The sequence below is a fragment of the Hippoglossus stenolepis genome, chromosome 8 (assembly GCF_022539355.2).
Source record: "Hippoglossus stenolepis isolate QCI-W04-F060 chromosome 8, HSTE1.2, whole genome shotgun sequence".
Taxonomy (NCBI): Eukaryota; Metazoa; Chordata; class Actinopteri; order Pleuronectiformes; family Pleuronectidae; genus Hippoglossus; species Hippoglossus stenolepis.
In genome coordinates, this window is record NC_061490.1 from 7,524,039 (window position 1) to 7,551,623 (window position 27,585).

The window sequence follows — 27,585 nt, forward strand, 5'->3', positions numbered from 1 at the left end:
AAACCCACTTATCTGCATCTCACCCAGACCTGGGCCTGTTTTCTCCTAATTATGCAAATGGTAAAAACTGACATGTGGCTGGCAGAACAAAAATGTATATGTGTGTCAATAACTGTATATAATGGTGGAAGACAAAACAGCTCCTTGTGGCTGGCTGCAGTATAACCCCTCCTCCTCCATGTTAACAGATGAGACAAACAAAGACACAACATAAACTATATCTTACGTCTATTGTCTTATAGGGAGAATGCGTACACTGGTACAGTCTCTCTTTGGTACCATAAACAGTGGTTCAGATCTCAGTCTGCATCTCCCCATGCCTGAGACCCACAGATTCAAGTATTGCATGATATTATTTTCAAAATGGTGATATTGAGCAACTTACTAATGGGTTGAACATAATTTTCAGATGTTTCATACATGCGTTGAAAATAGAGAAAGCTAGTTTTCAGTCCAGTTTGGAATACAGTGCAATTCATGACATCAGTCTGGTAAGTAATTTAGCGACCCCCCTCTGGGAAGTGATGGTGAGACATGTCATGTTGGGTTAGTGCATGTTGTGAGAGGAAGGTTTCACATCTTAGTGATAATTAACTGTTTCTCCATGGGGGGTCCTGATGCTGTAACAGTCAGAACATTATTTCTAGATCATGTCATTGTTGTAATGAGTTGAGGTGGACAAATCCACAAGGTGGTGTTCCATCCCACTGAGAGCCACCCTGTGACGTGTACTCACATACAACTGGTCACTAAGGAAGAAGTCTGATGAGACAGACGACTAAAGGACTAAGAGATTGTGCAGATCTGTTTTACTGCTTTGAGAAGAGGGAGGGAGGATATGATGGAAGACAGGTGAGGAGCTGCTGACCTTCTGAAGCACATGATCGAACAGCGGCTTCACTAAAGTCAGTCAAGTGTGATCGTGCTCAGTTGAATGTACTTGTTTAGTTACGGTCGGCTGCTCTGCAAAACATCTCCAACTGTAAAGGTTATATAAACGATATTCGCTGCCACCAGATTTCACACTACAACGCAGTCTCTTGGAAGTTCCTGGAATTTGTGTATCTGGATGCAATATTTGTTTTTTTGACATTCTGCACGTATTTCAATCAGAAAAGTTTTTCGGGACAGTTTATTTTAGTTTACGGGGCTGTGCAGCACAGAAGCTGTATTTTGCTCATTTATTAGTAATATTTTAGGCTCTAACCACCACATTACTAAATGTTTAATCACAGGATTGCATCCTTGATTTTATTTCTTTATTTAATGTTATCATCTCAGAGTTAAAATCTAAGTCTTGCCAACAGTTTCAATGTTTGTTAAGTAGGTCAGTCATTGGGACTTGCTGTTGAAAATGTAGTTAGCATCGACCGTATAACCACAGGCCGAAGCAGTGTTTGACTTATGTTGTAAGATTGTGAGAAAAAATAGAAACTGTGTGAATGTTCAGTCTCATTTCAAACCGACTAAATGACAAGTCTAGTAGTTTGGATGCTGGTAGTTCTCCCTTTATGGAACGTGTCACCCAGTGCAACTGTGTGGCTGAGTTCGCTGGGTTTGTCGGCCAATAATGGACCTCTGTGTCAGCGGAATATCATAATAATACATCTGGCTTTGGATACACACAAAAATATCTGTTAGTAGAAAACATTCATTTTTGGTTTTGGTCTTATTATGAAATTCTTTTGAAAATAAACCAAATATACATTGTAGAGATGCTCTATCCTTTCTCTCTGCTGCGCCTGCAGAGCAATCATTCAGATTGTCTCATCACAGATAATGAGGGAGGGAGGGACACAGAAGATTAATAACACATTTCACAAGCATCATTTACCAGTGCACCCAGCAGCATGAGCTAATGATCCTGATGATAGTGTCAGAATATGAAGAACAAGTAGAATTTGTAGATGAGCTTGACAGAGAGCAAACGTTTAGAAAAGACAAAGGCAAGTTATGATGGAATTAGGTCTCTTTTTTTCTGCATTGTCCCAAGTAATCAGTCATAAGTCTCTATGCATGACCAGGATACATCTTCACTTGTAGAGACTGGGTGTTTTGCAGTGTGAATCTCTCTGTTTGTGCTATTTGTCTGTGCAGAGGCTTTCCAGTCCTGTCACAGATCTCCTCTCAGTAAACCCTGCTGCCAGCAGGAGGGTTCATTATCTGTCTGTGAGCAAACCGGTCTGTATTTACTGAGGCTAATTTACTGTGTGCTAAATCTTAACCAGTGACAGACTGGTTTACTGAGAACTTACAGTCCCAGCCCCTCTGACACTGTATCATTACTATAACAGCAGGGTTAAAACACACACTGTGTGTCCAGGATAATAAACGCATTGAGCAACGTGAACTGAATTAGAAATAGGACAATTATATTAGTAATATCCTGCTAATGAATAGTGAAAGCTGTGTCTGCCTGCCTGTCTGTGTGTCTGTGTGTCTTTTGGTTTTCTCAACTGATCGACTTCAAACTTTGGCTAATTGGATTTTCATCTAGTTACTGTTGTCAGGTTGTAACTTCATCATCTACTTTATGTCGTATAGTATGTTTGAACATATGAGTGATATACTATAAGAGTGAATTGGTAGAAATAGCTAAACCTGTATGAAAAATGACCTTTGTTCACCCTCACATTCACACTTCAGCAAACAGAGCTGCTCAGTATGTTCCAGGAGAAATATGGAAGCTGAGGTTACAGCTGGGTGTTGGAGATGGAGGGAGCGCTTTCATTCACTGCAGGCTTCAGTAGTTCTCACATGGGCAGAGTGCAGGGGGAAGTATTTTGTAAAATGTATTTCTGGTGATCTCTCTCTCACCCTCCCTGTCACATGTCTAGTGTTTGACCTCAGAGTGTGCACTGAGCAGGAAAGGAAAGTCAGGGAGGAAACAACAGCATGAATGAGCTCTGACAACACACACACACGTTTGTACTTCTATCTTGGGAGTGAGGACACTCATTGGCATAATGCATTCCCTAGCGCCTTACCCTAACCATCCAAACTAAATGCCTAACCCTAACCTAAACCCTATTCTAACCTTAAAACCAAGTCTTAACCCTCAAACAGCCCTTTAAAGAAGTGAGGACCGGCCAAAATGTCCTCACTTTCCAAAAATGTCCTCACTCTGTAGGGTCTATGCTTAAAATGGTCCTCACAAAGGTAGAAGTACAGGAACACCCACACAGACAAACTGTATACATACAGTATATATTGTCCACTTTCTCAATCTAACCTACTCTGTTTTATTTATGTATTTATTTGTGTGTTAACCTGTATAAACCAGGTTTGTCCCACTGAGATTAAACAGACAAACCCAGATTAAAAATCGATCATATAACAATCATATACAAGAGATTTTTACCAGAGCTTTGAACTTGCTCAACGTTGCCAGGTTTTGAAACTGAAAATCAGTCTGTAACTTATTCCATATGCTGCCATCAACCTAAAAGCTTTCTTTCCCAATTCAGTCCAGACTTTAGGAACAAGAAATCAAACAAATATGAAGAACAAACCAGTCTTTACTAAATTTCAGTTTTGTATAGTAATTATTATAATGATGATACTATTGCATTTGCTGCTGGAAATCCGAATCATATATCAGAACAAATTTAAGAAACCACCTGTTTATTATGGAGATGAATGATTGGAATGCTTCAGCTGAGCCTGTGTGAAACAGGAGGTCTCATTATGTGTCCCTCTGTCTTTTAGGGGAGTGGGCTGCATTTTCATTGAGATGATCCAAGGAGTGGCTGCCTTTCCGGGGATGAAGGACATCCAGGACCAGCTGGAAAGGATATTCTTGGTGAGTCACTGATGTTGCCATGCCTAAGTGTGTGTGATGTGTATGAATGAGTATGTGTTCTGCTACAGGCGTCTCAGAAAACATCACACTCTGCAGCTTGCATCAGCACTGCAGGGCCTCCTGTCTTTCAGTCCAACAAGGCTGAGCATTAACTGAAATACATTTCACTAAAGATACCATAATGATGAAACATGCCCTTATTATCCCTGGTTACAAATGGAACCAGGATTGGACTGACTGACATTGACACAATGCAACCCAGGGACCTGCACAGACATTTCCAGAGGCTGCTGCTCCAACCTGAAAAAGAGCAAACCACCTTGTTTGCTGAGTACTAAGAAATGCCAACTTCCAATATTCAGCAGTTGTTAATTCTAAATGAGCATTTACACGATGATGTTTTCATCAGTACTCAATTAGTATTGAGGGTCAAAGGTTTTGCCTCAGAATGCAAGGGAGAATTTTTATTTTACTTTGGCTACTTTGGTTGTATTTGTGTTTTTTTATTAAACGTTATTTATAATGAAGTTCATGGTTAAACTGTGAAATATCAATCCTCAATTACACGTCTTTGTCGGAAAGCTTTTAATAGCGTCATTTTAGGAATCATTGCCATTTTCTTTTTAATATATGTATCCGCTGATATATAGGAAATAATTTGCTCCCTAATATACTCAACATGAATAAATTGTAATGGATAAAACCTTCCTACGTCTTCTATCCTCCTTCTGCGGGCAGATCTGTCAGCAGAAGTGTTGATCACAGAGGAAGTGGTGCCAGCGTGTGAGCTGGTTCAGAAGTAGTGTGGAGCTCAGAGCCCCACTGTGGTGATGTAGGAACAGGATGTGCCTCTGCCTTCCTTCTCCCTTATTTCTCACAGAACATCGCAGTGAGGTTATGTGCGACATGACAGAGCTGCCATGTTACTTGCTGAAAAGAAAATAAGGTTCAAATTATTGAGTAATCGATTCATATATGTTTAGCTGGCACCCAAAACTTAAATTATATGAATAAGCAGGCTCTCAATATATGTTATCATTTGAATTAACTGTTCAATACAATATTTTTGTTATACTTGTGTAAAAGTGCAGTACTAAAAAAAATGTAATAACATACAGGTTAATTGGGCTCAAATATTTTCTGTGGGATGTTCAAATCTCACCTGGACTGTGAATCTTGGTTCCTCTTCACATCACCCACTAATGCCAGGGTTAGGATGTGATAAAAACAGCATGAATCATTCCCTCCATCCTGTCTTGTCCCCGAGGTCCATGCTGGAGTCTAATGATGTGTTTTCGTCACACAAATTATGCCCATTAATATAAGTCAAAACTCATTTGAATTCTACAGTGTACGTATAGGCACTGCAGGTTTATCCATCTGTGGCCACAGTCTGTTTGCAGCAGGATGTCACACCACGTCACAAAGTAGAGTAGCCATGTTCTCGGGAATGTCTCTTCAGTGGGAGGAAACTCTGGGTTTGCAGCACAGCTACCACGATGGTACTGAGTCAGCGTGGAGCAAAATCCCAGAGGAACATGGCTGGAACAATTTTGGAGGCACTTGACTGATGAACAATACAGGACAGTTTCCAATAAGTAATTACATTTATGTATGTATCTATCTTAGATGACTAGCATTAATATTTTAAAGTCAAGTGAGGTCTCATGAATCATTTCATCGCCTGATCTGCCATCCCTCGACATAATTCCATCTCCAATCTCTTAATTGAAGCAGAATGTAACAGGGCCGACATAATGGATTTATATTCATAGGCTGGAGGGGCCTGAATAATTAATTCAGACAATTACAGAGATGAGAGTATGAGAGGGGTTTGACCAGAGAAAAAGTCAAGTATGGAGACAAAGCATGTTCACGTTTGGCCTCTGGGTTGAATGCGAGAGATAGAGAGTGGAATGAGAATGAAGGGATGAGGAGCGGTGAAGAGAGCCCTGCAGGCAGGGGATCACTCACAAAGCACAAAAAAACTAGCAGAAGGAAAGTAAGATGAAGAAAAACACCTCTTATTGATTGTCTCTTCTGCCAGAAGGGGAAAGAGGGACTTCCTGCACACATCTACAAGAGCCTCCAGCACTAAGTGATCCCAGCTCCACTCCCAGACGCAGACACACCATCATAGTGTGAGAGAGGAAAGAAGCCCAACAGTGGGATGGCCGCTGGCCAGACTCACAATGAGGCTCAGCTGCATATTGCTTCCCTACAGAGGCTTTCCAGTTTGTTCAGAAATCTTTTTTTCTGCAGGCATCATGGAGGTTCACTGGAGAATCAGATACGAAACAGCCTGGGTACCTAAAGAAAAACATGGAGGAGCTGATGATCCATTCTGTGGAAGTCATAGTGACAAGTGACACATGCTGATTGAGCAGACTATGGTCTGTGTTTGGTTGGTTTCTGCTGACGATGCTGTTGATTGTTGGTAAAGGGTAGTAATGAAAACTCTGCTCCTGGTGGTGGAATTAGTTGGTTGTGGTCTCCCCAACACCCCCACCAGTATAATGTTATATAGCCAAATCATAATGTTTTTATATACACTTATAGTAGATACTGACAGTAGTTTGAAAATAGTCTGTATTTATATAGTGCTTTCCTAGTCTTGATGACCACTCAAAGCTCTTCACAGTACACCCATTCACACACCACACATTCACACAGTGCATCTATGTGCAGCACTTCCTCTATCATACATCACTCACACAAAGCCGTCAGGGGTAAATTGGGGTTCAGTATCTTGTCCAAGGACTTTTTAGTACTATTTTTAGAGACTGGGATAGAAGCACCAAGCCTCTGATAAGGGGAAGACCCGCTCTCCTCCTGAGCCACAGCCGCCACCTTTGCAATCCTTTAAAACCCAGTGATATGATATGTATTCACATTTCTCAATCAAGTATGAACACCAATAAGAATACAAAAATGTTGACATTTTCTGAACTGTATTCATCTAAGACCAGCCGAATTAGAAATTTCAGAATCAAGATTTACAAAAAAAGCACTATGGTTAAGTTTAAATATGATAAATAGCTGTCACATGACTGAAAGATAATTATAGTGAAATCAAAGCTATCAGTTATAACTGACATTCAAATTGAATCCTGTTGAATATACTGATATTGACAGATTTTTACTTGATATTCACTTTTGTTTATAACAGCACACTATATTTATATACATACACATTTTATCTGTCTCTCTTTTCTGCTCTTTCTGAAGCACAGACTGTGTATTCAGCTGACGGCTGAATACACAGTTGTGTATTCAGCCGTCAGCTCGAGGTAAAAGACAGATGAATATGTTAATGCAGAGACGTGCTGCTTGGTAAGGCAGTGTGTGATTACAAAACAAGCCTGCTTGTCAGAGTTGGCCTGATGTTGACATTTCCATCCCGGCAGCTCTGCGGGCCTGTGTGTCTGCTGCCTGGCTGTCAGACGGGTCAGAGTTTGAATGCACAGTCTAAGAGACTCATGTGAAGGGCACCGTCAATGAATTATGCAGAGTCAGGAGCATCTCAAAGGCCACTTTGTTTGAAGAGAGGAAGGGAAAGGTCAGCTTCCATCACCGCTTGAGAGGCACCCTTCCAGGAGCTGGGTCGGCATATTGAACAATGCCTGCAGAGCTGGAATGTCAAGAGGTGGCCTGGAGTTTTTCTGCGATTAGCCACACCTTCAGTGTAATGGAACGTTTGCACAGATATCACATGGTCTGTCCGCTGGCAGATTTCTGGGAAATTTTGTGTGCTGAATAAGTGATAAATATCTGTATGTGATCATCACCTGCTCTGACCCATAGGCTAGATTGTGAATGTTTCCAACAGCCATCAGTTCACTACAGAAACTCATTTTATAACATTTCACAGCAGATGTTTTATTTTAGCTTGATGTGAATATGCAACTCAAGAGTAGTCATCGTTCATTACTCTGTGTGCGCAGAGCAGACGGCAGACGCACATACTACACACTTTAAGATCAGGTGTTAGGGTGAGGTGTGCTTGCCAGGAACAGTATGCTTGTGAATGTGCACAGCGAAACCTCTATATCCAGAGTATATGCTGAATCCTGTCCGCCTGCCGAAGATGGTGAAAAGTGTATGGATGTTTTAACTGGCCACAGATACATGTCAAAATCCAATTCAGTTGTCCATTTAGTGCTGTCATTCAACTCATGGTTTTCTGTAGCATTACAAATGCATTCATCTATAATCAATACATTAAGTCAAACCATCTATGAATGAGGCTTCAATCAAATATAGCCAGAGCACTATCTGAGCCCTCTAGGGGTCATGTCCCAACATGTCACAACATGAGAGATCTTTTATTTTGTATATAGAATATCATCATGAAACTCTGGCGAGACAAATTAGACACTGGTAACCGCCACAGTCTAAATAATTAAAGGGAAACACTGCAGTGACGTCATCATGACATCATTATGAAATGGTTGAATTACAATATTATAAGGTAACATTGCCGGATTGGGGTATATACAATGTGTCTCCAAGCCAATGCTGTTCATTTTATTCGCTTATTCTGTAGTAAGATACCATCCATGTTGGTAACATTAAAGGATAACATGATATAAAAACATTTAAGCATGGGTCAAATTAGACCGGAGGACAACTTAGACAATTCATATCAACTTTCATCTTTCCACCGATTATGGAGTGTGAAATCGTACCATGCCTTAAATAACAAAAAACACAGAATGTCCTTTAGCTAGAGCCGGCTGTTGAATCCCTAGTACTCCAGCTACTGTGAAACCTTTGTTGATCAAACAAAGAAAACAGTCACAGTAGGACGTGGCTGTTAAACACAGTCTTTTGAATAAAATTGTTGGTTGAAGGCCGATGTGCACTGCAGTACTCACTGCATGTTTCTCATAATCAAACTCCACTAGTGATAATTACCTGGCAGTATAAAGAAGGCTGAAGCTCCATTTACATCAGACTTACTCCTCAAGGGGCGGTGGGCTGCAATATCACAGGTACCATACCGTTCAGGGATTCATATCCTGTCTGAAGGAGGCAACCCTCTTCTTGAGTGTTGATTACAGCTACAAGTATTTTGTATCTTTGCAGTCATTAGCATTCTGATGATTAACGTCCTGTCCTGTCAGACACCTTGTGCTTTACGGTGGATTTCTCAGGAGGTTCCTTCCCTATGAGTGATTTTGATTCATATCCTGATGGATACAAACCCATTCACACCGACTTCCAGTTCTGCTTACAGGTCAATAGAGGGAGAAGAAAGAGCAACACTGACCTTTTCCTCCCAATCCTCCCTTCTTGTTTCCATTAACAATTAAACATCAGATCAGGCTCCTGTGGCAAATGGATTAATAAATAATTCCTCAGATGGCTTTTGTCTTTGGTGCCAGAGTTAAACCCTTTTTTAACAGGGTAAATTTCCCATCTGCAGTTCTATTATCCCTGACAGCGTTAAGGCTGTGCTATTTCCTGGGCTTATCACCGTTCCGACAGCAATGCGTATGCACATCTAGGTGAGCCAGGTGTAAATGCACACTTTTATAAATTCAAAATGTCATTTTTAAGATGAGTGCTGGTGTCCTGAGTTATGAAATAGTGGTGGGTTTTCCACATTGACAGGTGTAAACATGGCTTTGTGTTTCTCTGTACTGCACCGGTTTCTCTCGCACAAACCTTTTAAGAATGTCTGTGAGGATTAAAGTCGTGGTGGTTGAGGCCACGCTCACTCCAGCTGGTTAACTAGCTGTCAGCACACGGAGGATTATGTCCACTGGAAGAGCTTATATGAATATGGACGGATCTATCTGCAGGAAATAGCCTGTCAGACAGAGGTGTGTGTGTGTGTGTGTGTGTGTGTGTGTGTGTGTGTGTGTGTGTGTGTGTGTGTGTGTGTGTGTGTGTGTGTGTGTGTGTGTGTGTGTGTGTGTGTGTGTGTGTGTGTGTGTCTCTATGCATTTATCCACACAAGATTTATGACTCACTTGTTGGCTAACTGTACCTAATCATAATAGGTAATAGCAAATAGCTTATGGCATAAATACAAGTAATTGGGTACCAAACGATTAAAAGTAATGCATGTGCCATCCTGTAAGTTGTTTTGCCTTTACTACTGCCTTTATTCATTTAGTTATAATGATGGCATAGGAAGACACATGTCTGAGCAGCCAGACCAAACAACATGATTGACTCAGAAAGAGAGGGAAGACGGCTGGGACAGGAAATGGGAGACTGTTATTGTACACACTCATATCAGTTCCCTAAATATGCCTGATTTTTTTTATCAATTGTCCAATTGACACACTCCCAATCCATTAATTATTCCCTGGGAAATCGGTGAAAATGTCCAAAAAAATGCCAACACAATCTCCAAATTTGAACAAGACCCTCCCTCACCCATACCACATCCTTTCACCAAGATTTGCAGTAGCCAATCCATTAACTATTGTGTAATCTTGCTTATAAACCAATCAAAAAACAAACAAACAGAAAGGGGTGAAACATAACTTTTTTGGCTGAGGTTACGACTTGCAGGTATTTTTATTATTGTAGAAAATCATCTTGAATCAAGCAGACCTGAGAAATATTTACCTAAATTCCACTGGCATGTTTACATCTCCCCCAGGACAAGAAGTACCGTGGACCATGTTTAAACAAACATTGCTGGCAGCTGTAAAGCCTGCCTTTATCATCATTTGGTCTATTAGACTGTGTTTACTTCTCCTCTCACATCTGATAAAAGACCCAAAACATCAGTAAAAACTAAGTATGGAAAGAGGAAGCTACAGCTGCTCTGCAGGACTGTGTTGAGTGCACAGACTTGGACATCCACACTAAGGAATATACATCATCAGTAACATCATGGCACTATTATAATGAATCTACCCAGAGCCAAAACAAGGTGTCCTTCAGGTGACAAGGGCATGGACAGCTCTGCCAGAGCAAAAGTGAAAGCTGGCACCAAGGAGGCAAAGCAGAGACATCAGCCGAGACCGGAGAGAGATCTCAACACCACCTACTCCAAGGATATGTGGCAGGCAATCCATAACATCACAGGCTACAAAAGAAGCAGCGCCCCCACAATATATGAGGTCATGTTGCCAGCTGGGCTTATTACATTCTATACTGGCTCTGATCTCGTCAACAAAGAGTCGGCTGGAGAGTCTACTCCGCCTCCAGAGGACCTGCCACTTTCAGCATCCACAGCGGATGTGAGAGAGCAACCTACCACCCTATGGGCCATCAAATATAGAAGCAAAAAGTTGACTTTAGACACTAGAATGGCACTCAGCAGAGCGCATACCTCCGCCCAACAGTCCCCTTATATTCAATCAAGCTGCACAAAATTGCATACACGTACATATTAATCAGTTCCCTAAATTTGGCGGATTTTCTCGGAAAATAAGTGAAAATGAAAGTGCAAAAAAGAAATCCACCCCATTATCTGGATCTGCACCAACATTGAATGGGTTCTTTCCTTACCCATTCCGTATCCTAATCCGTCAAGTAGTTTTTGCTTAATCTTGCTTACAAACAAACAAATGGACAAAATGGACTAAATTAAGTTTTTCAAAGCATCCAACTGGACTCATCACAAAGTGATTCAAAGCACCATCATTGTTCACCCCTCCACTGATTGTCTGTGATGATGGCGAGATGAGGTGTCTGTGCAGAAAAGAAGACAACAGCCACAGTCTGCTCTCTCTGCTTCTGTCTGGCGAAGTTATAGAAGTATCCAGACTTCAGAGCAGTTTTCATTTCCTCAGGCTGTGAGACTACTGAATCCATCCTCCACACTCCAACACAAAGTTGACTAGATTATTTATTCATTCACTTATATAACTTTTTTTGGAAGTAGCACAAAAGGACTAAATCTGTCATTTTGTTACACAATCTTTTGTTGCATACGGGTTGCATAGTGACAATTGATATGAAGTTTGAATCTTGAATTTTCCTCCGGCAGCACCATGTGTCTAACACTGTGGACAAAATACCTGTAAAAATACTACAATTTCCTGTACTAAATTTTTTTTACTGAATTTTTACTATTGTCAAAATATCTGGATAAAAGATAAAAAACAATATCTCCAATATCTGTATCCATATAGACATCTATCTTTAAAAACTCTTTCTTTGTTGTATTCATTAAAAAAAATGCCTACAACAGCTGCCGTGGAGCTTGGATGCTTGGTGCGAAGACCCATTTCTCTCTGTGGAGAAGCCTGTTTATTCCTAGTACGAAGCTTAAGCCAGTGCACATGCGAGCTGATCTCCTCTCAGGGGAGAGCAAGAGGCTGCTGGGGAGAAAGATAATGCCATTTCACCGACAGCCGCTGTGTCTGTGACATGACCATCCATCTCCTGTAAGCCAGACTGGATAGTCAGGGCTTACTGAACACATTTCACCGGCTCACAGCGGGAGACAGCTGATCCACTTGGCTCTGGTTCTGATGTGTTTGACCCCTGCCTGGAGGTGACCCCAATCTGCCTGGCTGTGACCGGAGTTGGGAGAGACAGAGGGGTGGCACTGGGATTTTTGGGAGTAGGGAAGAAGATGAAGGCAGGGTCAGCATTAAGAGTAGAGGTAGGAGTGTGGATTAGGCAGGGGTGGGATACGGGGTCAGTGTCTGGAGTAAGTAATTGATCTGTGTTGAAATGACACCGTGGTGACAGGTCATCTGGAACCGACTACCACATGTTCTCACAAACCTTTTGACCATGTCCCTGAGCCAGGCTGCTGTCTCTTCATGCTTCAGAGCCACCGATATTATAACTGTACTGAGGTCTTCCAACATCCCTTTCTCCATCAAAGGGAACTCTGTGCGTCGGTCAGGAGTTTACTTTACGTTTACTTTACAGATGACTTAACCTGAACCCTAGATACCTCCTGTCTCGCCAAGGCAGCACAACAGCGCCTCCTCTTCCTGCAGCACGTGAACAGCAAACCTGAGTCTGTTAAACAGCTACATCTCTGTCTGGTGAGCTCAGAGAGCTCCCTCCTAAAGATTGGATATAATCTGTATCACATTATTCGTTATGAAGCTCCTTAAGTCACTGTGATGGGTCTTCCCTCACTGACAGTCCAGATCTGATGAATCTCATTCCCCTCAGGAAACAAGTATATATATATATAAATACATGATTAGAGGTTCCAGTTTAAAGGTCAGACATACTGTTTGTGTCTGGCTGGGTGGGTGGTCTGTAACATAGCTGGTTGTGGGGGGAGGGGGGGGTCAGAGTATGTATATCCACCAGAATTTGCTTATAAAGCTCAAGGTCATGACCTGTGACCTTTCGTGAAATCCCTCTGCGGCAGGACGTTCTGTGTTTGATCTCTGTCTCTCCATACACTCACACATGTTCTGAGAAGAACACACACTCAGCCCTCCCCTCCCTGAGAGACCGCCATGTCATCATATGTTCACTACAGTGGTGTCCCTACGATTAAAAACCATATGAGCTCCAATATATAACAATATATTTGTTTTCAGAAACTTATCTTTAAAAAATAGTGGTTGTTTTATGTTGTCAGGACAAGACAATGATGAGTTTCTTCATTATAACAGATATTGTTTTTGAATGGCGATAATCCAAGCATAGATAAGGTCTTTTATATTGTGTTTTTAAGACTGAACAAGGCTTTTAAATGTTAGGTTAGTTCAGTTCAACCTGAAAGAGTTTCCTCAGGGCTAGTGCTGCTGGTCCCGAATCCACCCTCCACCTTGCACTTCCTCTCTCCTCTTTAAAGGCCACTGAACTGTCCCATCAATAATTCACTCACATGCCCGATCTTTCCTCCGTCACCCTGTAACACTCTGTAACCTTTCTTCCTCCTTCATAACTCATCCTCCCCACTCTTGTCCACGAAAGATTCACCCGTCCTCTCATGGTCCTGCTTGTTAAAGGTGCAGGTCTCCTAGAGATTACATTCACTGCATATGCATATGTAGAAAATGTATCTTAATTGCGACTGGATTACACAATTACACGTGATGATATGTTGTTAATGAAGTTTAATTTTCACAATCAGTGTAGTTGCTTTCTGCAGCGTCCTCCTGCAGTATGATATCTACCTACTACACAATAATTCAACTGAGTTATTGAGCTATAGTTAATGTATTTTAAGGCACTCACAGCACAACATGATCATTGACATTTAACAAAAAATATGATCTTTCCTTTGGCTTAATCAGAGCAGACAGGACTGTAGATGTGATTCAGGGTCTCTGGTGTGACAGTTATGTGCTTTGTTCAGCTGCTGTTAAAAAAAATCTAGTCTGTCATTCATTCAAAAAAGGGGAAAAGCTCAAGTAATGATTGCGTTTTCATGAACCGAGTTTAGATGTAGACTGGATGAATGTTATTTCAAGGACACAAAGTAAATGTTGGACAGTCGGCCAGATTTCTTCATCTGTGATCTCCAAGTCCTGTCCTGAAAAAACACTCGTAGTTAACTTATTTTTTTTTAATGAAAACTTGTGGAAATAACTTTTTTTAAATGACTGAATCTCCTTGACTCTGTAGTCATTTGATCGTCCTCTTTCTTGCCATAATTATATACTCTCAGAACTGAAATATTGGATTTTTCAAGAGTGAAGTTCAGCTGAAGTTGAGCTCGCCAATTAAAATCTTCTCGGTCCTGACTGATTTTATTGAAGTCCTGCAGAGGTCCGCCTCATGGTGCTGTACTGTCCTCTGGTGGTGCGTTTGGTTATTACAACCACCATGACATAATTTGTGTAAGAGACAAGCTGACATAGAATAAGTTAAACAGGCATCTGATCTTAAAACAGTCCTATAGTTTCCACTACTTAGATTTAAAAAATGGTTTCACTGATGCACTTGAAGACACACAACCCATCGTCTACTTAGAATTAATTTCTGTACATGATCATTTTTAACTTCTCAAATAAAGTCTTTTCAGTTGTTAAATATGTGCTGACAGGGAAACAGTCACAGATGTTAAGGTTAACCTAGAACAGACCAAAACATCCCACTGCCTGGATACTCTGCTAGGGAAACATTAACTGTGATTCCCTCAACTGTTGCTTTCACCATTATCCTGAAACTGTTTCATTCAAAAGTTCCTGTAACACATCCGTAACATCCAGTGTTTGTATACATTATCCTTTAGCAGAAAGTATAAATCAAACTTCCCTGCTCAGCTACTCTGTCGGAGTGTGCTGTAGATCAGGGACCACTGCACAATCTGGAAACTATTATGCTGCTTAGCAGTGATGGATCATGTCGAAGGCATGTCCGCCGCTCTGGGTTGTGTCATCATAAACCCCGGGCCGTGTGCGTGAGAACTCAGGCAGCATTTCCATAAAAGATAAACTTATCAGGAGGAGTAATGCACAAACAACGAGATGTTTTTTGTGCTTGAATTTCATGTTTGTCGTATCATGCAAATCATGGTTAGAATGACATTAGTGAAGGGGGCGGCACAGTGGTGCAGTGGTTAGCACTGTTGCCTCAGAGATTCAACCAGAGCCTTTTTGTGCCTCCGTGGGGTCACTCCACATCCTCCAGCTTCCTCCCACAGTCCAAAGGCATGCTGGTTAATTAGTGACTCTAAATTGCCCATGGTGGGATTGTGCGTTGTTTGTCATTACATGTCAGCCCTGTGATCGACTCGCTTCCTTTCCAGGATGTACTCCACCTCTTGCCCAACGTCAGCTGGGATAGCCTCCAGCCCCTTATACCTCCCTGTGACCTTCAGAGGAGCGAATGGATGGATGGATGAAATAATTGTAGTGGCTGTGACCACGTTATTAACTGGTGCTGTGAGATTTTCCCTTAACCCCACTTGTTCACTTCCCTGTCTCACATTCCACTCTCTTCCTCAGGTCCTTGGCACTCCATCTGAGGACACCTGGCCAAGTGTTTCCTCCTTGCCTCACTTCAAACCAGGTGAGACCTTTTGAATGACACAAACATGCTTACTTCCATCCTTACTACATGGAATAATCATCAATTATTCATCCCTAGAGCAATGCAAATAATGGTGTAAGAAGTAGCATGGTGCCATGCTGCTTTAAATGCTGTGTATGAAGCCTATTTCCCCCCAACTTTGCATATGCTGAACTGTTAGCATGGAACCTACCTTATCAACTGCTTTGCTGTTCTTAGTAAGGTCATTTTAACATTTAATTTAAGATTTCAAAAGTAAATATTGCACATAGCCTTTTGTGGAAATAATTGTTGAACATTATGGAAAAATAGTATTAGAAGTATAGAAAGAAAATTTGCTCCAAGAATCTTTTGAACCAGGACAGTGAACACCTGAGGTTTAGGCTCTATTCTACAACCTGTGAACCATCAGGTACTTGACTATAAACTCAGTAACCTGACCATCACAAACAACCAATGGGGCAGTCTCTCTCTGCTCCATGTTAATGCAGCAGCAGCAGCATCAGGAGTGGGGGTGGCAGCTCTGCCAGGGTAGCCATGCCCTCTGGGAGCTCATTAGGGCTTTTTAGAGGGAACATGAATAGAGACTGCAGATTAGTGTTGGAGCCGATGGAGGGAAGAAGAGCTGGAGTGGAGGAGAGGGGACAGGCGAGGACGGCCATAAAGAGCGTTAGAATAATGTTGCGGGGCAGCGAGGCAGCACAGAGCTATGTGACCCAGCCTCCTATCTCCAGTGGCCAATTAGGGACCAACTGGGGTGACCCTCGTGGTCACACATGTACACAACACATACAAATGTAATCTCTGGTCCCGTGGCCATGGAGACAGTTGGCTCTTGTTAGCCTCTCACACACTGGGTTGAACAGATGTGCAGCTGTCTGAGCTGAACACACACACACACACAGGCCCGGTGTTTGCCTTTAAGCATTGCATTTGTTTATATGGTGTCTGCAGATCTGATCTTGTTGTTATCAACATACATAGAAGGAATGAGATGATCAGGTTAAATGTAACCACATGGTGGTTTTCATAAAGCAGCGTAAAGCCTCACAGTGCACAGAGTATCATATAATCAAGCAGGGAGATCATGAAGGATTGTAACCAGAGGGGGAGAATGATGAAAAACGTATAGTAACAGAATCATAATCAGCTGGTAGCTCTTCAGAGTAAAATTCCCTGGAGGTTACATTATGGTAAGAATAAAGGTCATTCATTTTTCTTTAATTGTCTCTCTGATGGTTAATTATTATTCAGAGTCTAATTTCTGAGGACATGCAAGTAAAATACATTTTATTGTATTTCTAAGTTTGTTTTGTTCTTGTTTATTTCTTCTTTTTGTTCTTAACATTATTGTCTTTGGTTCTTTGTTACATTTCATCCAACTGCTTAGTCGGTTTTTTTTGTGACCAAACGTCATCCAAAATTAAGATGGTCAGATTCTTAGCCCCGTTATACATCACAATACACGATGTACTTTTATCTTTGAATCTTCTATTTGAATGTACTTCAAACGCAGCTAGGGAAGGACAACACGTTATGTAAGGAAAGTGCCAGGAGTACTTCCCTTATTAACCTGTTGGTGTGTTTATCAGCAGATCATTAAGTATCTTCCCAATTAATGATGAATAAATTGTTTTGCTGATGTTCACAACAGGAAGTTATTGAGTTAAGGGGAGCACCTTTTAAATTGTTAGAGTAAAAAGTGTTTTACTATCTACACTGGTAGAGTGGTGCAATGAAATCATCAGGTCATGCTGACCCCTGAACCCTGCATACTGGAAGTGCTGGTTGTGTGTATCAGTGAGTACTGGCCCACATTGAGCACTGCACTGGAAATATATTATTCTGTATTTATTTTAGTATATATCTTTGACCTTAAGTAATTTGTGGTAAAGGGTTAGGGTTAGGGGTTGGAACCTTTATTACATCCTAATATCTTCACATTTACTTTCACAAACATAAGACCGTAGCTTTGTCAATTGTTAGTTTGACAGGACCAACAAAATGCATCACCTTGTGGAGCCTGCGTTGAACTGCAGATGGCAGTATAGCAGCAGGAAGAAAACCTACTGAGCTCATGTTTCCAAAGCAGCCCTGAGCTCCTCTGAGCTGACTGTTATCTGCACACTTTTCCAAAACCCAGTGACTATATCACTCCTCTTCTCATGATTCATCACACTTCATCATCACTTCTACATGCATAATACTTTCCCCTTGTTTTTTTTTTTTACTCCAGTCTTTGCAATACATCATTAAAGTTTGGATCTCAGTCATGTCCGTGTGGCTGGACCTCAGAGTGGAGGCAGCACTTATTTTTCACATTTCTGTGGTTGTGAAAAGACTCTACACATTCTTCCTCACTTCTTGTCATATCTTGCTTTAACTCCACTCTACCGTCAAACTGCTTTCAGAGCTGGACACATTTTGCCTTTAAATCTAATCTTTATCACTTCATCACTATTATCAGTGATGGATGAGTTCAACTTGATCATGACAGTTTCATTGGTTTGGTTTTGTTATTAAACAGAACACAGTATAAGTTTATATAAAGATAATGCAAACACTAATATAAAAGTTAGTATGAAACCCCAACATACAATATTTAACAGATGAATATAAAAGGTGAATGTGGCAAACATCTCTCATGAATCAAATAGTTAAGTACCTCCACCAAGGACCATCTGTGACCTTATGAAACCACATTTAAATTCACTAGATCCAGATTTTTTGGGGGATCTGCACCAAATTACACACACGCTTAAATATCAGTCCCCTAAACATGCCTGATGTTTATCGTTCAAAATCCATTATTTAATAGTTACACCATTGTCCGTCCAGTAGTTTTTGCGTAATCGTGTGAATCAACAGAGAAACAAACAAAACGAAAATATAACTTCCTTGTCAGAGTTCATAAATGTTTATTTAACCGACATCAAGATCTTGTTTTTAAGAGAGATACAGTTTAACATTATAGACAGACCCAATTCAAACATGTATGCTCACTGCAGAAAACAACTGCAGGTGACATTTCAATGCTTGTTTTAGATATTAAATTAAAAATTTGAATGTTATGCTAATGCTAATATAACATTTACTGTAATTCAATCAGGTGTTTTTAAACAAGTTTTTCCGGTGTGTTGTATTTTGATGTGATCACACAGCGAGTGCAGCTTCACAGATACATCATACACTGCTGCTATAAACACATCAATCCCACCTTTTCCAATGATGGACTGGGGGGGGGGGGTTGTGATATATTTACCTATATTGAAGAACAGTGTCAGGTTGAGTTACAGGCTGAGGGAGATGCAGACATCAGATCATTCAAATCATGGCCTGCAGATACCAAACATAACCTCAGATGTATTATTTTACATCAAATACATTCTTCTAACACTGGATTTTGTATCAACATTTATTTGGTATGCAAATTGAGAGAATTAAATGTAATATGAAGACCAAAAAGCTGAAAAGTACATGTATTATTATGGGATTTACTCACTCACATTACAAATACTAAACGCACACACCGATTGTATGTTGTTTTCATAATGGCATTGGTAATGGCTCAATCTGACTTCATGGTAGGAGCCATGTGAGGACTCTGTCTGGCAGCCTTTACCTCTGTCACCCAGGGACCTGTGGTCAGTTCAGGCCGCTCCTGGCACTGGGCTGGGTGACTGGACCCACTGTTGAGTAGCTGGCAGACTGGAAGTTGACGCTGACAGACAGTTGGATGGCCGGCTAGTCGGATTAGGCTGGCAGTGTAAGAGGTGGGCTAACTCGCTGGGTGGCTGGCTAGCTTGTATGGAAGCTGGTCAGTTGGCAGCTCAGCTTGACAGTGTGTCCACATGGCCGTTTTGGCCGAGACGGAGAGAACAGTGCAGCATAATAAACATAGCGGTGGAAATATGGAGAAACTACCTCACAGAACTCCTCTCATGAATGTGACAATTTAATGTGGACTGGTTTTGAAAGAGATGTACACAGCTCCCAGTGTAGCATTTCTCAATTCATATATGCCACCCATCAATTTCACCAACTTATACATGAAGCAACAAGCTGTTAAGTCTTTGATAATTGGTTTGTATGACAATGAGACACGTTCTTTTACAGCAGACATTTCATTTTGTGGCAGCAGAATGTGTTAATAATTACCCAGTAAGGTGTGTTAGGGTTAAAACAATGCAAATACAAGTTTATTGTAAGACTAACCAGTTCAAATGGAAACAGATGAGAAAAGATGGAGGATATTTGATCCTCAAACGGGAACATTTTGTCTCTTCTTCAAATAGTTTCCATCGTTTAGTTACATAAAGACCAAGATGACATGTGATCATTAAAGAATGAATAAAAGCTTTAACATTCGGCATGGTGTCCTCCTGATGGGCTCCCCCTGCAGCACATGTGTAACTGTAATGTGATGAGATAAATGCACAGGCAGCAAGTTAGTTCACACACTTTCTTCATTATGTGTTTGTTCTCATTCCAGATCGCTTTACAGTGTACAGTGCTAAGAAGCTCAGACAAGCGTGGAATAAGTAAGTTCTCACCCTTCATATTTTGCGTGGTGTGTGTGTGTGTGTGCGCGTGCGTGCGCAGGCGTATTAATGTTTGTGCATTTATTGTTAAACCCAGAACGGGGTGCTGTAACTGATAGACACACTATTACCACCATTGCTGTCTTCAAAGTCAAACTCCTGTGTGAACTTACACTTAACACACTTTGTACAGCTCACATGTTCTTCCACTAACTCACAGGCTTCCTGCAGAGTCCACATGTGAGGCTCCACATGCGACATCCTATGTAGATGGTAGAAAAAGGGCACGGTGGTTCAGTCTGGGGCTTCTACTAGAAGTGTGCCACTGTTTGCTCTTGGCTTACATCTGGAGGGGAAACCACAGAGAGGGAGGGGGAGCATGTCTCTCTTCCACAGGGAAATTAAAAGCAGGACCACGCAAGTGATGCATATAAAACTCCAGTTATTGAGTCAGTTCAGTGCAGCTGCCACAGGTGGTTCCCATCACACAGCACTGACAAGACCTTGGTTCCTCGAGTGATTTAGAATATTATCAAAGGTCTTCTGTGTTCTTAATCCGTGAGTAAGATGCTACACCTGTAAACTTGAAGTTAAAATTACCAATGACCACATAAAACTGACCCTAATGAGCTTAACACTCTATCGTCATATGAATCAGCATCTCAGTAATCTCAGGTTGTGTTCCTCGCCCCAGGCCGAGAATCGTTCAGCCTTTAGTTGAGAAGATTGAGGGTTTTGATGTTATCCTTTGAATGGAGTCATCTGATCAATATATCTGAATTAAGGAGTTTTATAAAGTAGCTGCTGTTAGTAATGGTAAAAGGCATTAGAATCAGAATCAGGGTTTATTGCTAAGTAGGTTAACACACAAGGAATTTGCTGTGGTGTGTTTGTGCAAGCAAAAATGCAAAATATTAAAATTACAACATATTGCACATTCCTTTTTCTAGTGTTAATAATTATAAACACTATAAAGGGATTGTGGCAGTATGATAGATATTTATAATTTGAAGCAGTACTGTTATTTGCCACGGAAAGTTCACATTCACAGCTGGGAACATTTTAAATCTTTTTTTTGCACAAAAACTTCAATGCAATGATTTATGTTAACCAATCATCCACAACATTAAAACTGGTACATTGCTGTCTTGCGGGAGCAGAAAGTGATTTTTACAACAGATAGTTTCATTAGTTAAAGGCTAAATTTTAATAAACATTATCAACGGGTGGGTGCACAACACGTGTACACAGAGATGATCCACTCATGGGTCAAGTGAAACCTTTTCCTCTGCAGAGAAGTGTTTTCTCTCACTATCTCGAAAATCGGCCCTTATAATATTAATCCACCAGTGTGCAAGTGCACCTGGCTCTTACAGAGAATGGGAGCTGATTGGTTTTGTGCACGTTATGCCCCAAAACACAGCCATGACTCATTTAGTGACTAAATGCAACCCTCATGCCCCATGCACCTGGCACAGCAACCTTCTTCACAGTTAGACCAAAAAACAAAAGTCGATTTGGACACGTGCTAAAATCAGTCACGCCATGAACTTTGGACCCTGAGCTTAGATCCTGAGAGCTGTGTGATGGAGCTTTGATCAAACAAAGATGCCACTTTCCACCGAGGTGAGGGGACAATACAGGCAGCTTGTTCTGCCTCACCTCTCCCTGGTCCTGTTTGTGGTATGAAGAAGCACTCGCCATGCACCAGTGAGGAAGGAATGCTTTTCTCTGCAGTGAATGTGTCATCACCTGGAGCTGTCTGATAGTTTCAGTAGATACCATCCATCATACCGCAGATGTGCTCTTATTCACTCAAGCTAGCTGACCACAAAGGCAGCACGGAATGTGCACACACTGCACCAACAGCTTTCAGAGACCAACATGCTCATCTCCACGTGATCTCACACCTGCACTTATTTAGACGCCTTGTTAATCCATCCACACAGGAGGATTTATATGTATATAACTTTCCTCTAGTGCTGTCATTAGACCAAAATACATGAAAGAGTTAGAAGAGGAGTCAATATCTTCTTTGAATTGGGAACATTCATGTTTCCCAGCAGATGATCCCTTCCTTCATCCATACTTGATGCAAAACATTACCTCAAAAGACCTTTGTCAGTGAGTCACACTGTCACTGGCCTTAACTGCCATGTTTTTGCTTTAGTGCAGGGATGGGGAACATTATACATGCAATTTTAACCTTTCCTATTTTCAGTATTGTTTCTATAGTAGGGATTTTCTTATTGATATAAAGAACTTTGTGATTTTGTGTAAGTTGCCATACAATTAAACTTTACCAATACTAACTATACTGTATCACACTAACCCAATATAATGGCTGGAACAACCTCTCTTTGGCTGATGTCAGATGGTAGTGATGATGATGATGATGATGATGATGATGATGATGATGATGATGATGATGATGATGATGATGATGATCATAAGGATGATGAGGAGGATGCTATAAACACCTGCACCTTGAATCAACCTCTTGTATGAAAGGGGCTTTATAAATTGAATTGCTTTGCTTTACCTGGTTTTATCCACCTTTGGATAGAGCCATGCATGCCTTGCAAAGACAGTCCAGCCGTGCATGAAAATGTCCATTTGGCCTGTATTTGTTATGTCTATTGTTCCATCACAGGCCAGAAGGAACCAGGGGATTATCTGTTGAGTCTTTCCATTTTTTTTTAACATCTTGTAACATATCACCAGCCTTTGACTTAGATCTTGGAATCTCAATGTCATGCCTCAACAAAAGAGGATAGTTCTAAAAAGTACAATATAATTCAACTCATTGCAATAACAGATGCAGAACTTTTAAAGTAAATGGTTAGCGATAGATCGGACTGAACCACCTCAAAGGGTGGTCCCTCTCCCAACTGAATCGTTTCACAGCCACTAGTTTGTCTTTAAACTTTGCGGTGGAGTTCCACAGAATATCCCAGCCGTGTGAGAGAGAGGCGAGAAGAGGCCCTGATGGACTTTGTTAACTTTATCCCTGCCTCTTTGCTGAGTGGCGATGATGAGCTGAACTGAGATTTATCCTCCCTCTGTCTCTTTGCTGATAAGTTGAGTCGAGATCCCTATTGAGAGCCATGGGAGTGTCTGTCAGAGAGCTTGACTAGGGAGCCAGCCATGAGAAGCCTGCAGAACATGAGAAGCACTCTGAGTGCTCTGCGCAGCGGGCCGGCGAGCTGCGCTGAATAACATCATGTTTATTTAATGCAGTGGATGCCTAATTACTGACTGAATTTGTTGCTCTTCTTTTTTTTTCAATCTTTTTTTCCCCCTCAGCGCTGCTAGGTAGGGCTGGTTCAGGAGTTCAGTGACTCCCAGAACAAACGCACTTCATACACACGTGTGCACACCCACACACACACACACACACACACACACACACACACACACACACACACACACACACACACACACACACACACACACACACACACACACACAGTTTCCTCATGTCTTGGTTCCTGCTTTAATGAACGCATCTTGTTTCTTATGGTGACCTAGTCATCAAACTCGAGGTGTAACCGTGTGTGTGTGTGTGTGTGTGTGTGTGTGTGTGTGTGTGTGTGTGTGTGTGTGTGTGTGTGTGTGTGTGTGCTCCTTTGTGTGTGTGTGTGTGTCAGAGAAGTGTTTTTCCTCTTGAGTCAGCAAACCTAGAACATAATTAAAAAGCTTATTTTTTTTGTTGTCAGCAGCTCTGTGAATTGGAGAGAATAATTTGTTTTCTCAGAGGGATGAATGAATGGAAAGAAGGTTATTCTATATTTTATTTGGATGAAAGGGAAGCAGTGGTTCCTTGGGTCATACTCGGTTTAAAGCCTGTAAGACTAATCACCATTAGTGCGCGTGTGTGTGTGTGTGTGTGTGTGTGTGTGTGTGTGTGCGTCTGATGGGTGTATACTGTATTACTGTATGTATATATGTGTCTGTGGTCACTGTATCTGATAAAGTGTGCTGGTGTGTGGCAGGTTGGGTTACGTGGACCATGCTGAGGAGTTGGCCTCCAGATTCCTCCAGTGCTTCCCAAAGAACCGCCTGTCAGCCCAGGCAGCGTTGAACCAGGAATACTTCAGTAACCTTCCACCACGGCTCTGGGAGCTGCAGGACAGTAAGTCCCCCAGCGCACTGAACACTGTCACTCTCACACCTGTCTGTGCTGACAAGTTGTAAAGCCAGGTGCCGCTTTGTTTCTTCTGGATTGTCAGTTGTTTTTTTTGCAGGTATCAGGAGAATGTGAGAAACTCTAAATGGAAATAATCCGTCATAATATGATGCTACGTGAAGTTTGATGCTGCTTTATTCAAAATAGTGTTCACAGGTCATCATACGTAAATGATCATAATACAATGATTAAGGTGCACCTCACGTAGGGGTCGACCCAGGGGGACAAAAGCGGGGCTGCAAGCGAAAGACACTGCATGAGGCCGAGGCCGGTTCATGCTGGTGTTTTAGAAACAGCAGTTAGTTATTGTAGGTGGGATCAGTGATCTGAGCCGCTCATCAACACACTCATCAGATGCAGCAGCAGCAGTGGATGTGACACATGAGCTCACACATCCTCATTCTGTGAGTCATAACTTTGACAGATTTTTTTAGATTCAGGCACAACTTACCCTTCTGAAAACATCACTGTGTTGACAGCAAATAAACAATTATAATTCTACTTAGTAATCATAGAAAATATGTGCTCCTTCTTTATTACTGCAGAGAAGAAGAGAATCATTATTTTGAAGTTTTCCTCAGTATGAAAGCAACACAGGGATGGTTGTCTTTATGTACACGAGCAGCATAAGTGCCATATATAGAATTGTTTGTTTGTTAAAGAATTAAACAATATCTTGCTTTGCACTTCACAACATTTAGTTTTTTTTTATAATTTAGGTGATTCATTTCAATAGCAAGTTGATAGAAAAATAGCTGATGTTCAATGACTCGCTGGAATCTGCACGTTAGCTCTAGATAATTAAACTCAGTGAACAACTAAGGCTGCCTGGAAGGTTGTTCAGAACAACCCAAAGAAATATGTCAACTCTGATATGTTCACACTCAAAGCCAGAAGCATTCAAGTTGAAGGGGCATCCTAACGCAAACGGGTTGGCCTCCTGGTTTAAGATGATACAACAAAAATGCTGCGACGCCGGCAACTTCTTTGACCCAGTGTCAGTTTAGATTTTTCATTCAAAGCTTTGAAAACCTGTGTCGAACTTCCCTGAACGCTCTCAGGAACTCCAAGAGGGAGTTTTGCTTGGACTCAGCGATCTACTGATTACATTTTGTAATGATCAAATACTGTGACCTCACAGAACAGGTTTTTAGCCTAAGAATCAAATACCTCAAGCAAACTTCCAGGGAAAACCTTCAAATTTGGCAAAAACAACCACTTGGACTCAGAGATAAAGTTATTAGAATGTGCAGCTCAAAGTAAACATTTTGTGAATCCAATTTATGAGGAATGCCTTGAAAGAATTTCATTGCATTTTGGCACAAACATTTATTCAGACTCAAGGGTGACCTGATTAGAGTTTGGTTGTCAAAGGTCATACTTTTTTTCAAATATTCCACAAATCTTTGTCTCAAAATTTGACCTGATTAGAATTTATATTAAAAAGTTCAAGGTCACCGTGACCCCACATCACACATTTGCGAACACAACTCAAGAATGTGTACGTTATGTCGGCGGAAAACTCTACAATAACACCTTTTGATAAATTCCTTCATAGTCTTCACTGTATATATTAGATGAGTCTGGACTGAAATTTGACTGTAAGGCGGAGACATATATCCACGAGGCAGTAATTCTATTCTCGCTCTGACTCTCCCACTCTCTCTCCTTTTCTTGCTTTGACTCCCCCTCTCTCCTTTGTGTTTTTTTTTATTTAGCTCCCTCAGCTCCACTGGATCTTACAGCATCCTCCTCTCTCTGTCTCTCTCTCTCTCTCTCTCTCTGTCTCTCTCTGTCTCTCTCTGTAAAGGAGGCAGCGAGCAGTGACCTGGGGTTGGCTTGTTTTTGTTCACGCAGAGAAAGCCTGTCTTATTATGTGGATGCCGGTGGGACAGTGAGCTCAGCCGCTGCAACATGCTCAGTTTGATTTTCTATCTTCCTGAGTTGTTGTTTGCCCAGAGCTACAGCACACTGAGGCATTCTTTAAATAAGAGCCCTGACTCCAAAAAAATAAAAAAGCACAGTACCTTAAAAACACCCATCTTAGCTTTCAACATCTTCAGTTTAGAAGCACATTGGTATTAATAGTGGTTTCTCAGTGTACATTATGGTTGTGCCGAGGCTTTAGCCACAACTTTACAGTGCGGCTGTATTTCAATTAATGCTACAGAATTGGGTTATTACATGACAGCATGTCAGAGATGACTGCATATCCATATCATTTGACAGGCAACACATACATGCATACATAACCAATCCCTTAAGCTGTTATTCATTAGTGGAGTGAAAAGCCCGCTCTGCAGACCTGACTGTGCTGCCACTGACATGGTGGTAATTTTAATGGGAGAATTCCATTTTTAATTCCCCCCGATTAGGATTTTTCAGCATTATTAATCCCGTTATCAGCACCCAGCAGGTTGTCATGTCTGAAAGCGGCGGTCACTGAGAGAGAGGGGGAGAAAAGAGAGATGGCTCATTTTGATTCTTGTCATGCTCGCTCGCTCGCTCGCTCACTCTTTCCCTCCCCGCTCTCTTTATCGCTCTTTCTCTCTCTCTCTCTCTCTCTCTCTCTGACGCTCTCCTTTCTGCATGCACATGTGACACAGCAGCAGAATCACTGAGGGAGAATGGGAGGGAATTAAAAAAAGTTTCCTGAAATGAGGACAAGAGTGGATAAACATAAAGTATCCTCCATTCCCTCTCTGTGTGTGTGTGTGTGTGTGTGTGTGTGTGTGTGTGTGTGTGTGTGTGTGTGTGTGTGTGTGTGTGTGTGTGTGTGTGTGTGTGTGTGTGTGTGTGTGTGTGTGTGTGTGTGTGTGTGTGTGTGTGTGTGTGTGCCTCTTGCAAACGAGTGTCAAAATGATACAAAGTGAGATATGAATGTGAGATAAAGAACTGGCTAATTACTCCAGTTCTATTTGGCTACAACCACAGCATAGTAATCAGGTTCCTGCAGCAGAAAAGACTGGGGCCAAAGGGAAAACCGCTCAGTAACAGCACACTGCTCTTTAGTTAACTCACCCTGTAGTTGAATATATAATATAATATTATATATACTTTCCAGTTAATGTTCCCTTTATCCGTATAGAAATGACCAGAGTGTTGTCTGTGGCCCACTGTGCACTCTATTGTCATGTGTATCGTGG

General features: G+C 41.4%; 1 protein-coding gene across 2 annotated transcripts in view; it reads left to right on the top strand.

Annotated features, from left to right (window-relative positions):
- The window catches only part of cdk14 (cyclin-dependent kinase 14), a 151,061-nt gene that overhangs the window by 82,416 nt on the left and 41,060 nt on the right, over positions 1 to 27,585 (top strand). For both annotated transcript variants that reach the window (XM_035163227.2, XM_035163229.2), the window contains 4 exons: positions 3,709 to 3,802; positions 15,646 to 15,709; positions 20,202 to 20,250; positions 24,246 to 24,385. In XM_035163227.2, the coding sequence (XP_035019118.1) occupies positions 3,709 to 3,802; positions 15,646 to 15,709; positions 20,202 to 20,250; positions 24,246 to 24,385 (347 nt within the window). The remainder of the gene's footprint in view (positions 1 to 3,708; positions 3,803 to 15,645; positions 15,710 to 20,201; positions 20,251 to 24,245; positions 24,386 to 27,585) is intronic.